The sequence below is a fragment of the Uloborus diversus genome, unplaced genomic scaffold (genome assembly GCF_026930045.1).
Source record: "Uloborus diversus isolate 005 unplaced genomic scaffold, Udiv.v.3.1 scaffold_1255, whole genome shotgun sequence".
NCBI lineage: Eukaryota > Metazoa > Arthropoda > Arachnida > Araneae > Uloboridae > Uloborus > Uloborus diversus.
Window position 1 is genome coordinate 30,689 of NW_026557938.1, and position 12,501 is coordinate 43,189.

Here is a 12,501-nt window from a genome sequence, read left to right on the forward strand (position 1 = left end):
TATCAGCTTTAGTGTGCAAACATGCTTAATCAGTTTTCTCTGAAAAGAAAGCTTCAAAAAATGTCTAATTTCAAAATTTCCCTATTGCTAGTATTGAATCCAAAACATGTTTCTTCAAATATCTCCAAAACTCATTAGTGCAGATACTGCCGTTTACCTGTTCACGGCAAAATATTATAATACGGATTTATGTAAAAAAATGTTGGAAACAAAAATTATTTTAAATTCAATCATCAGTTTCACAAAATCATGCAATGTCAATCAAAGATGTTAAGCTAATCAATATTAATGTTCACAAATATATTCCATTTTAAGTCAAGGGCATTAAGTAGTTCAGAACCACAACAGTAACTGATGTCTAAAATGTATCAAGATCATAAAAATTGAATCAACATAAATTTGTATTCAAGAATCACAACAGTAAGTAATGAACTAATGAAAGTCTAAAATCTGTCAAGATCATAAAAAATTGATTCAACATAAATTTGTATTTAAGAACCACAACAGTAAGTAATTAACTGATTTAAGTCTAAAATGTGTCAAGTTCATACAAATTGATTCAACATAAATTTATATTTAAAATTATCTCCTTCAAACTCATAGGATCCCTGAAATGATGATGGTAATGGCAGTCTTAAAACATTAGCAAAAGATGTACAAATGTTGATTATTTTTACACCTTTTATATGTCATGGTTAAATACAAAGAGAGTTGATAATTACAAAATAAATGTTCATGTTGATGTATTGAAGATTATTTTAATTTTCAGAGAATTGAAAACTTTAACCAAAGAAATAGCTGGCTTGCACACACACACACACATTCGGAAAGAAAAGAAAAAACCTAAAAAATTGTGCAATCACAGTAATTTGCTTCAGTTTATGATCTTCTAAGATTAGCTTTTATTCAGTTTAAAAGCTAATACATTAAAAGTAATTTAAACATTCTTTATTTCTTGTAAGTCATAAAATGTAAGAAACTGCATTCCATCTCCCTTAATAGGGGATGAAACAAAGGGCCAAAATATGGCAATAAACCATTTCATACCAAGTATCTGAATAAAATTTTTCTTCAAGCCCAAGTCATACAATCTAATGTCAGCCTTTTTCTCATGAATGGTTTGTCCGTTAGATATACAGCGTATCTGCACAATCAACAGATATGTTGTCAACACAACAGCACTTAACAAAACAATTTGCGTAATGGCACAGATAAAACCATAAAAGCTTAAAAATCCAAACAGAAGTGAAATATGTGGAGCTGCCAATGACAGCATGGGTAGAAGATGAAAACCACCAATTGATTCAAGGCAGTGAGGTAGTTGAAAGAGAGCAGCACACAAGGAACCTGAAAGATCAGAATAAAAACAATAACGTTAAAGTTACTTAAAAAAACCAAAATCATTTTTACGCAAAATTACCGTGGCAGATTTACCATTAGGATGTCTGTTGTAATGCCTTTTATAGCAGACTCTGACTACTGAATATTCCAACTTGGTCATGGCCTAGAGCCTCCAAATAGTTGAAATCAGTTTAGCCAATGATTAAAACTGTGAGGTTTGACTACTACAGAGAGGACCCAAAAAAAAAGTAATTTGCCAAGGGCCCCACAATATTTTAATCCGCCTCTGCTTTTTAGGGGCCTTTTTGTTACCTTTAAACTTTCTTTCATGTGCAGTTCAAAATTCCTTTCAGGGAACTTATTTTGCGGTGGCCCCTTGCAATTGTGACATGGTAAATCCACCAATGTACATTTACAAACTAAAATATTATTGCTTTTTAGAGACAACAAAAAAGTTGAAGAAATATGGAAAAGCAGGTTCATTACTAGCATTCTAGACAAATTGCTAGTTTAATGACATATGCATTATGGAAGTTTAGTCACTTCACACATTTTAATTATGTGATGTGTAAGTGGGGGTGTTAAAACATCCCCAGAGGCCTTGGTTTTAACATTATTGCTGATCCAAATACGACAGTTCATGCACATGTTAGAACTGTTTTGATCACCCCCCCCCCCCTCTCAGAAGATAATTCAGGCTGTGCTAGTGGAAACAACCTACTCTCACCTTTTTTTTTCTTTGGTAGATTTTGGTGACATTTTGATTTGAGTTACTTTTGTACATTTTTGACATAAATTTAGATAGTTTGCAAATTTCTTGCCCGATTTTTCCATTTTTGTGATTTTAGATTACATTTGGAGGATTTTTTAGGCTACCTGCAACCTATTAGCCTGCAGATTGAGTATCAATGATGAAGAACATTTTAAGTAGGGGTGCACATTTCCCCCCTCCCCTAGAGCAATGGTGCGCCGCCCCTCAAACACTACAAAGACCCACCCAAGAGTAACCCCCCCCCCCCAAAAAAAAAAAATTAAAAAATTTTTGTTTTTTTTTGACGGTGTAGTTTGCTCTATAATCTCTCTGAAGTAGGCACCGCTCTTTTAAGCCTCAAAGACGATATATCACAGTTATCTGCCTACTTCAACCTCAAGGGTACAAGGAAATCGCTGTTCTTATTTACCCCCTAGTCTTTGGAGTAAATGAAAACAAAATGGGGTAAAGGGAAACAAGATTTCATTCACTAACAAGTAGATATTGTCAAGCTATTAGTCAAGTCAAATTTTTTATACCCAGTTACTCTCCGGGAGCATAGAATTGAATGCAACCAGTAAAATGTTATATCTCAATTAACGTAAACGAATGGTAAAAATCTCAAGTTAAAACATTGAAATTTTGTTTTCCCTTACTCGAACTAATCCTGTTTAGATAATAAAACTTTAAATAAGACAGACATTTTGGAGGAATAAAGACTTATTAAAATTTATTAAATTACTTTAACTTTTAAGGAATTTTATACCTTTCAACGGCACAGTGCTAAAATAGAAGTTATTTAGTGGTTAATAATTTATTGTGTAAATCAAGCACTTTTAGAGAAGAAAAATGAGTCATTCAACTTTTTTTCCCATTGAAATTAGATTTTCTGCAGATTTCCAATTTTTCTTTTAAAAGAATTTAAAAAATAAAACCCCCATAAAACATGGTCCAACACCTAAAGTGGTAAACAGTGCCCAAAACACTGAGTTTGGTTGCATCATCTTAAGAATTAGATAGTTTTAAGAGAGCCATTGATCTTCATTGGGGATTGTAAATTAACTAGGACCAGCCTAGCTGGGCCCAGAGCCTGTTTCTGATCGTCACTTTTGTATTTGTATTTGACAATTATTGGAAACAAATTTGCGCAGTTTCCTCACCACTCAAGCAAAAGTTTATGATACTCTATTCAGGGGTAGATACAGAAATAACCTTTGAAATTGAAAATAACTCTTCTCCATACAATTTTCAGAGCCAAGTTTTCATAAGTTTATTTCTAAATGTTTTTTAAGATCCCTTAAGGCCAATTAACCTACTTTCATGTACATAAATTTCTTTGAATGTAGATGCAAAGCATCTTTGACATTTCAAGCCAATCACACACACACACACACACACACACACACACACACACACACACAAATACTAAAATCTATATAATTTCACCAAGATGCTGTGAAATGAGAGGTTTTAATTAGAAACATTGTAATGATGATTATAACAGGAGATGGCAAAGTTTTTAAATAAACCCATACTTCATATTGATTTTTTAAAAATTTAATTTATATTTTAACTGTATAAAATATTATGTAATTAAGCAAATAATAACTTCATAACATATAAGTTTTATTGAAGTGTTTAGGAAATATTTCTCAGCCAATTTTAAAGCAATCGCAGTTTAGCTCTTAAAATCATCATACAGTTGAGATAACATTTTGATACTACGGAACATTTCCATCAATATTACGGTTTTGGCAAGAAACTACCATCTGAGTGCTTTCATTTTGCATTTCTATTAAGCTGAAAAAAAAGAATCCATTATTTTGCAATCAGCTTCCTGGATCAAAACAATTCTTCTAGAAACATCTACACATTTTTTAAAAAATGATTAGTATCGATTCTCCCCAAAATAAGAATTAATGGATGAATCATGATATTACATCCCCTTGAATTCGAAACCGATGCGTTAAATGAGTTAGTTAAATTCATTTTTCTGTTTAGTCCTCTGACTCCAATATTACTTCTTCAGTAGAGAAAAATGCTTTTACTCAACAATACTTCGTTTCCTTTGTATTATTTTGAAAATAACTAAAAAAAATTCTTTATGTTATAGAGAAGTCAATTAAAAAATAATAAATGAAATAGTTAAATTATCTTCTTTAGAGGGTCACTGGTCCCTGTACTCCTCCTAAAATCTGCTGCTGACCCTAATCTAGGGACATATAACTTTGCATTATCCACTGTTAAAATTATGAGTATTTGTAGTGTTACAGCAGCAATTTTTAAAACTTTGTCAAATAATATAAACCTTTCATTTTATAAAGCTTGTGTTGGGGGAATTTTACTCCACCCTCTGAAAAATTCATTTGAAAAAATATTTAAAATAGATCAATATAGTGACTTTATTTCATTTACCTTTATGTAAAAACGAGGTACTGATATTTTGAACATAAAAACCTTTTAACATTAAGATATTGTAATTTACTCATTAAAAGTATAAAATTGTCATTTGCACTGGTATGTTTTTTGGTGATTGGGTTGTGCTTGCATTTTTTACCCATACATTTAAATTATCAATAAACAAAACAAATTGTAGAATAGGTTGATGGTACCTAACAATGCAGACTAGATTTCTGAAATATGAGTCAAAACTATTTCTAGAACAATGCACCAGCTTAAAGTGTTCATATTTTTAAGGATTTGGCATTAGTTTGGTCCAGTTTTATCGACAACCTTTTGGATTTTAAAGAGTTAATACAGCAGCTCTACATTATATTGTGATTTTTCAGGAAACAAAACAAAAAAGCAATTATTAGAAAATAGGAAAAAACCAAGTACTTAAAACCAGGGCTGTGGAGTTGGAGGAGAAATAACCAATTCCAGGAGTGTTAAGGCCTCTAACTTAGACTGGCAGAGAAACAGTCTAGCTTAAACTTTACAGAGAAAATGACTGACACCAGCTCTGACTCTTGAAATTTTGAACCTTTGATTCCTGACTCTGATTACTTTACTCCAAAATCAGTCCCGACTGCGACTACACAAGCCTATTTAAAACTTAATGAATTCATCTAATGTATAGGAAATAAAATCATGCGTAAGGATCAACAAAAGATTTAGTTTATTGAAACATTATAGGATGACTCTCTTAACATAAACAATAAAGTTTATAAATTCTCCTAAAAAATAAATAAATAAATACACTTCTACTCTGCTAAATTGCTCCTAAACTGTCGCAAATTCAGATGAATATAAAACTTCCTTTTTAAACTTTTACTTTAAGGAAGATAGAAGATGAGGGGTTACTGTGTTCTTCAAAATATATATAAAGCTGTATAAAATAAGGTCACAATATAATGCAACCAAAGTTTTGTATTACTGACTGTTTTGATACATTAAAACATTTTAATTTACATATGAAATACATTGTTAACTTACCTAGCATTGCATAAACAACAGCCAAGAAATAATAGCGATGATTATAAAATCCCACACAGCAACCTGCAAACATACAATGTTGATCCCGCTTTAATATACATTCATCACATACAGGACAGTGATAAGATCGGGGAGGAGAATTTAGCTGACAAAAGTGACAGTATTTCCAATTTGCATGTAATACTGCTGGAAGTGACTTTTGTTTCGCTGACGAGTCGATCTTTTTAAGGTAATATAAATTACCAAGAACATTGACACTCAAAAAACTACCAAACAGAAAATGAATAAACACATTAAAATTGAGTTCTGGATAATACTGAAAGAGAATAAAGGTTTCCCACACTGTCAAGGCAGGGATTAAAACAGTCATCAAAACAAATAACCCGCGATCCAATTTGTTTTTTGGCAAAATATCATTTTTGTTTAAAGGCAAGGTATATTCTTCATTTATCTCCATGGTATGAACAGAATTTGCACAAAAACCTTTATCTCGATCTAAAAACATTGATATAAAGCAAAAATAAAATCAAACATTGCCGAGAAATTTTAGTAAGTATTTAAAGGGACCAGGATAATTTCGCCTGGAAACAAAACAAACTCTAGATTTTTCAGTACAGTTACAGGTTTTACTAAGGGTGCATTCGGAAACGCGGATCGGTCGCCTCGGTGCAACCGCAAGCGTTCGGAAACGCTTGCGGTGGAACCGATGACGTCACTTAACCGCGTTCGGAAACACTGCGGTTGTTTTCTGGCGGTCGACTTGGTAGCAACCTGTGGCACCGCTGTCTGGAAGCGGTTAGCGAGATCACAAACGTCACAAAGTCTGTGTTGGCCAATCCGGTCGTATTTCATGTTTTGATCGTAACGCACGTGACTTGCCTATTATGAAAGTTACGCGTTGATTGGAGTGTCGTTTGCTGCTGAACTAGAACTACCGCGGTTTAACCACGAGCGTTCGGAAACACAGCTGTTCTACCAGAATTCCTAGAGAAATTCCAAATACGTCATAACCACACCGGACTAACCACGCGGTTCAACCGGTGGATCGTTTCCGAACGCAGCCTAAGGGTGCATTCGGAAACGCGGATCGGTCGCCTCGGTGCAACCGCAAGCGTTCGGAAACGCTTGCGGTGGAACCGGTGACGTCACTTAACCGCGTTCGGAAACACTGCGGTTGTTTTCTGGCGGTCGACTTGGTAGCAACCTGTGGCACCGCTGTCTGGAAGCGGTTAGCGAGATCACAAACGTCACAAAGTCTGTGTTGGCCAATCCGGTCGTATTTCATGTTTTGATCGTAACGCACGTGACTTGCCTATTATGAAAGTTACGCGTTGATTGGAGTGTCGTTTGCTGCTGAACTAGAACTACCGCGGTTTAACCACGAGCGTTCGGAAACACAGCTGTTCTACCAGAATTCCTAGAGAAATTCCAAATACGTCATAACCACACCGGACTAACCACGCGGTTCAACCGGTGGATCGTTTCCGAACGCAGCCTAAGGGTGCATTCGGAAACGCGGATCGGTCGCCTCGGTGCAACCGCAAGCGTTCGGAAACGCTTGCGGTGGAACCGGTGACGTCACTTAACCGCGTTCGGAAACGCTGCGGTTGTTCTCTGGCGGTCGACTTGGTAGCAACCTGTGGCACCGCTGTCTGGAAGCGGTTAGCGAGATCACAAACGTCACAAAGTCTGTGTTGGCCAATCCGGTCGTGTTTCATGTTTTGATCGTAACGCACGTGACTTGCCTATTATGAAAGTTACGCTTTGATTGGAGTGTCGTTTGCTGCTGAACTAGAACTACCGCGGTTTAACCACGAGCGTTCGGAAACACAGCTGTTCTACCGGAATTCCTAGAGAAATTCCAAATACGTCATAACCACACCGGACTAACCACGCGGTGTAACCGGTGGATCGTTTCCGAACGCAGCCTAACTACTGAATTGATAAAATTATAGTAAACTTTTATATTTAAGAAAGAAAACCTTTTTTCGCTTATTTTTTATTTCAAATGGATAAAATGTAATTATAAGAGCTCAAAACGGTGGAAAACTGAGCACAGCATTAGTAAACGGGGTAACAAATGTTTTTTCAGTTAAACCCTTCACTGTGACCATAGAAAAAAATTTATTTTCATTTCCAATACGAAGTGGCTATTGCGCCTTAAATTTTAAGGTCCAATAGCATTCGCTATTGCGCCTGTATCGCATATATACATGTTTTATCGTATCGTAATCGATATGTATGACGTCGTAGAACCATTTTGAAAGTTCCTGACTGTTGGACGTATGTATGTAGCGTGTGTGCAATTAATTAAATTAATAAGAGTATTAATTGTACAAAATTTCGTTTAAGTTCGAGCTGCAAAGAAGATTGTGAATTGGGGTCAATTCACAATTCGATTGAAAGAGAAATTTGAAGTATGTAGGTAATAGTTTTATTTATTTTTTTTGTTTGTTGCCGGTAACATCGCATTCGTTCCTGAATCTGAATATTGCTATGTAATTTTAAATAAACATACAGTTTACGTGTTACTTTTACTATGATGAACAAGTACTCTAGTTTTCTGCACGTTAAGAGCATTTTTATCATGTTTTTAATAACTTGTTTTGGTGTGTTTGTTGCTGTGGAATTTTGTAATTGATTTTTAACCTGCCCTCCGATGAGCTAGAGACTTAAAATTTAGTTTCTTTTCCCGTATTTGTATCACTAGGCATTTTCCAGAGTGTTCGAAAGTTAGTTAACAGCCATAAAATTGCATGAACGAGCTCTCTTCCATTAATGTTTTGTGTTTCATATCTTTAGAAAGTCCATAAAAATTTACACGTGAGATAAGTTTTTCGTAATTTATGTGATGATGATACGAACGCTTCAAATATTTATTTCAAAATGGGTTACTAAGCGACTTTTAAAGGTTTAATGTAAACACAGAAAAAATTTTCTGCGTGCATTGATCTAATCATTGATCTAATTTTGCTTGTACATAGAAATGTAGATAAAACTAAATTATTTTGAGGGTTACATTGTTGTTTATAGAGCAATTTATTGTTTAAGCTAATTTTGTCGATTGCATAATTTCACTGGACTCTTAGTCAATTTAATGCCTCTGTCATTGTCTGATAAAAGTATTTAAAATGCATTGAAACATTTCGGACACTCTACGAAATAAAATAAAGTTCTAATACATCATGTTTAAAATTAACTTAAAAGTAAAAAATATTTCTCAAAGCTTCTTGCTGATACAAAGTCCCAAACAAGTTTAAAAAATCTGTTTCATTTGAGTAAAATTTCCAAATTAAAACTGGCGAAATATGGTATATTTTCTAGAATAAAATGATTTATGTATTAAACATTGTTAAAATACTGGTACTTGTTGGCTGAATTATGATTGTAAAACTGAAATCCATTCATATTATTCATATTCTTAACTTCCTGAGTGATAAAACAGTTTCAAGCAATAATTTTTCATGCCAGCTTAACTGCTTTTTGGAGGAATTATGTAATTCTGAAATTTCAAAATAACTAAATTGAATCACCAATTTTTAAAAGATCTATCAATCATGCTTGTAATGCTTGAATTACTTTCAGACAAATAATTTGCATGTTTGATTTTCATGGTTTAAGGATGATTACTGAATTTTTAAATAAAAGTGCAAAGTAAAAAATATGTGTGCACAAGTAGCAACAACATCAGCTGTTGCTGTGAGCAACAACAAATGCCCCATTTTACAAGTGTACTTATATGTCAAGGATTTTTCATGTTTGGTATATTTGTTTTGATTCTTGAGATTTTTTTCCCTGTATGCAGAAAGATGTCCATTGTCCAATTTGTTTTAATTTATTATAGTACTACTTTTTGATGCTTTTCTATATTGTTTGTCTGTGTAATTAGAGTTTATTCCTGGACTGTTATGAAACTTGATTCTCAACTTGAATTGGTTTTGTATTGTGCTATATTTTGAGAATTTTCCTGTAACAAGCAGGCAATGCATTCAATTCTTGAATAATTTTCGTTTTAATGTGTCTTACTTCTAATCTTAATTTTATAAGTCTCTTCTTTATTATGACGCAATTGTAGCTAAGTAATTTTTTTTATTATAGATGGTTCCACTGTAAGTGACAACAAAAAAAGTTATCGACAATAAGCTATTGCTAACAGCTAGTTAACATTTGAACCTATTTCAATTCCAAACATGTTGAGAAACAAAATATATTATTATCTGAATAGGTTGGATACATATTCCGAACTATTATGTGCTAATCCAAACTATCCATTAGCATTGTAATAGGGTTGCATTTAGATTTTACATTAAGTTTTTTCTCCTCTATTAAGTTGTAATGCAACATGTTTATATTTAACAGTAAAGTAATAAATGATAAATGATTTCTCTAAGCTTCTTGCAGATATAAAGTCCCTCAGAATTTCTTACTAATTGTCTGGAAATTTGTAATTGTGAGTTTTTGATGACTATAAAAATAATTACCAGTATTAAAAAAAAAAAAAAATCATGCACATGTTCTACATAACAATAATTAAAAATGAGAAAGCTTAAATCTCTGACTAATTACAAAGCAATAAAATTGATTCTTAAGTTATAATTGCATCAATTGTCTAATGCGAGTGCCTTTTATTTTTCCTTCCAAAGCTTCAAGTGTTTTGATTACTATTATAAACTCAAAATCACAAAGTTTTCACAGTCTATTGCAAATTCTGAAATTTTATTGTGCTTTGAATATGCATTAAATTCGAAGGAATTATATTATTTTTTTAGTTTGTTTCAACATTATAGTTTAACTTTTTATTCCATCAATTCTTAAAATTTTTATTCTACATGCTGTTAACTTGTTTCAAAAAAAAAGAATATTGAAATTCAATGTTCTACGAGTGATAGTACATAGTTTATTACTATGTAAGCAGTGTGTAACTCACTGCTGGTTCAGGAGGAGGTTGGTTGCCAAGTCCCCCTAATGAATCCTCGCCCTGTACAAAGAGGTATGCAAATTGTTCATTTCTCTCAAATTTTTAAACATTACATTTTAAAACGGCTTTGCACGGTCCACCTCGAAAATTTTTTATGTCAAATGACACGAAGAAGGTAAACATTTAAAATTCTACGATTACAGAAGAAGCCTTTAAAACAAAACCCAGAATTTTATTTGTTCATATTGGAGAAAAAAAATGGCAACAGATCTTTCGTCTCAATGATTTTCTTCACGCTATAAATTTTAATAAAAGCATTGTGACAGAAAGTTGAGATGAAGCACTGAATAATTTTGTTGAAGTATTTCTGGTGCTAATTTCAAACCACAGGGTTCGTACGCCCTTGAAAAACCTTGAAAAGTGCTTGAAAAAAAAAAGTTCATTTTCATGTGCTTGAAAACCTTGAAAAAGTTTTAAAACCTTGAAAAAGTTTCTTAGTGCTTAAATTCTCTCAAAAATCAACGAATTGTGCTTAGAAGTTTTAAAAAAGTATTTCACCAATGCAATTTTCTGAACATGTGTTCAGTATGCAACATCGCGAAAAATTGCTTCCGTGTTTGGGATTTCAATCCTTTTGCATCTTGTAAATATTTTGATGTTTTTTACAACCGATAGATATTTTGACATATGGTACCTTAGATTAGTTTATCTTTTGTTTAATTTAATTAATTAACAAAGAAATTAATTTGGAAACCATGACAACATTGAACTTACTCGGGTTTCGCGGAAAATTGCTCTTGTGTTTGAAATTTCAATCTTTTTGCATCCTGCAAATATTTAAATATTTTGGCTAATCAAATGTTAGTTTCGCATATGCTACCTTAGATTAGTATATTTTTTGTTTAATTTTAATAAAAAACAAATAAATTTATTTCATGGGAAACATGCCACGTCGAACGAGCTCAGACTCTGCGAAAAATTGCTTCTCGTGTTTGAAATTTCAATCTTTTTGCATCTTGCAAATATTTAAATATATTCACTAATCGGATGTTATTTTCATATTTGCTACCGTAGATTAGCATATTTTATGTTTAATTTCAGTAAAATATAAGTTTATTTTATGGGAAACATGACAACATTAACATTAATTCGCGAAAATTTGCTTCCCTTGTTTGAGATTTCAATCCCTTTGCATTTTGTAAATATTTTTATGTTTTTGGCAATTAGTAGTTATTTTGACACTGCTACATCAGATTAGCTTATTTTATTTTTTATTTTAATAACTAAAGAGTTAAAGAATTTATTACCTTGGTCTTGTTTAATTATTTGCTTATTTATTTTTGCAATTTTGAATGATTATCTTTACCTAATTTTTGGTCATAACAGATTTTAAAAAAAAAATTTAAATTTCAGCAGTTGAGCACCTAACAAATTTACTTAAAGTTTGTATTTTAAATATAAAGTTGATTTATATAATTTTATTTATAAGTACATCATTTCATCATGTCTGCTAAAATAAATAAGGTGTATAACAGGGGTGGTTGTGTTATGATTATTCACATGAAATCCAGTAGTGCTCGTTTTTATGCTTTTACCTCCCTATATCTCCAATTTTCCCCTTTTCCTCAAATGTTCAAAATTACTACTTTATTAAGGTTGTGGGTACTTGGAGCTTACTGAAAGAGGCTTTAATCAGCAAAGGGGTAGATAGCTTAAGGAGGGGCATTCATCTTCATTTGGATCTAATAAATTGACCAGTACCAGCCTAGCTAGGCCCAGTGCCTGCTGCTGGTTATCAACAGGCACTGGGCATGGTATTTCTATGCAGAATATTTTGACTTAATAAACTATTTTATGAATTGTATGCATAGCAAAAGTTATTGTTGTACATATGTATATTCAAGTAACAGGGTCTTAGTTTTAAAAATTATTCCCCCCCCCCCTTGCCCCATTTTGCTCTTTGAAACTTTCAGGTAATTTTTTATGAACTCACAAATTACAATTACACCTGAATATTATTGCCTTTCTAAATTTAAATTCTAATTTCAACAATAAC

The 12,501-nt window shown here is 32.7% G+C and overlaps 1 protein-coding gene across 1 annotated transcript; it reads right to left on the reverse strand.

Moving 5' to 3' along the window:
* Positions 1-937: 937 nt before the first annotated feature.
* LOC129232543 (probable palmitoyltransferase ZDHHC24) lies at positions 938-6,099 on the reverse strand. Its single transcript, XM_054866678.1, has 2 exons — positions 5,528-6,099; positions 938-1,347 (listed from the first exon to the last, which is right to left on the reverse strand). Exons 1-2 carry the CDS (start codon positions 6,030-6,032, stop codon positions 938-940), a joined length of 915 nt encoding a protein of 304 aa, XP_054722653.1. The 5' UTR covers positions 6,033-6,099.
* Between the last annotated feature and the right edge of the window lie 6,402 nt (positions 6,100-12,501).

Coding starts and splice junctions, on each gene's coding strand:
- LOC129232543 (XM_054866678.1), bottom strand. CDS start 6,032: ATGTTTTTAGATCGAGATAAAGGTTTTTGTGCAAATTCTGTTCATACC. Junction 1,348..5,527: donor TGTTGTTTATGCAATGCTAG/GTAAGTTAACAA, acceptor CTGATCTTTCAG/GTTCCTTGTGTGCTGCTCTC.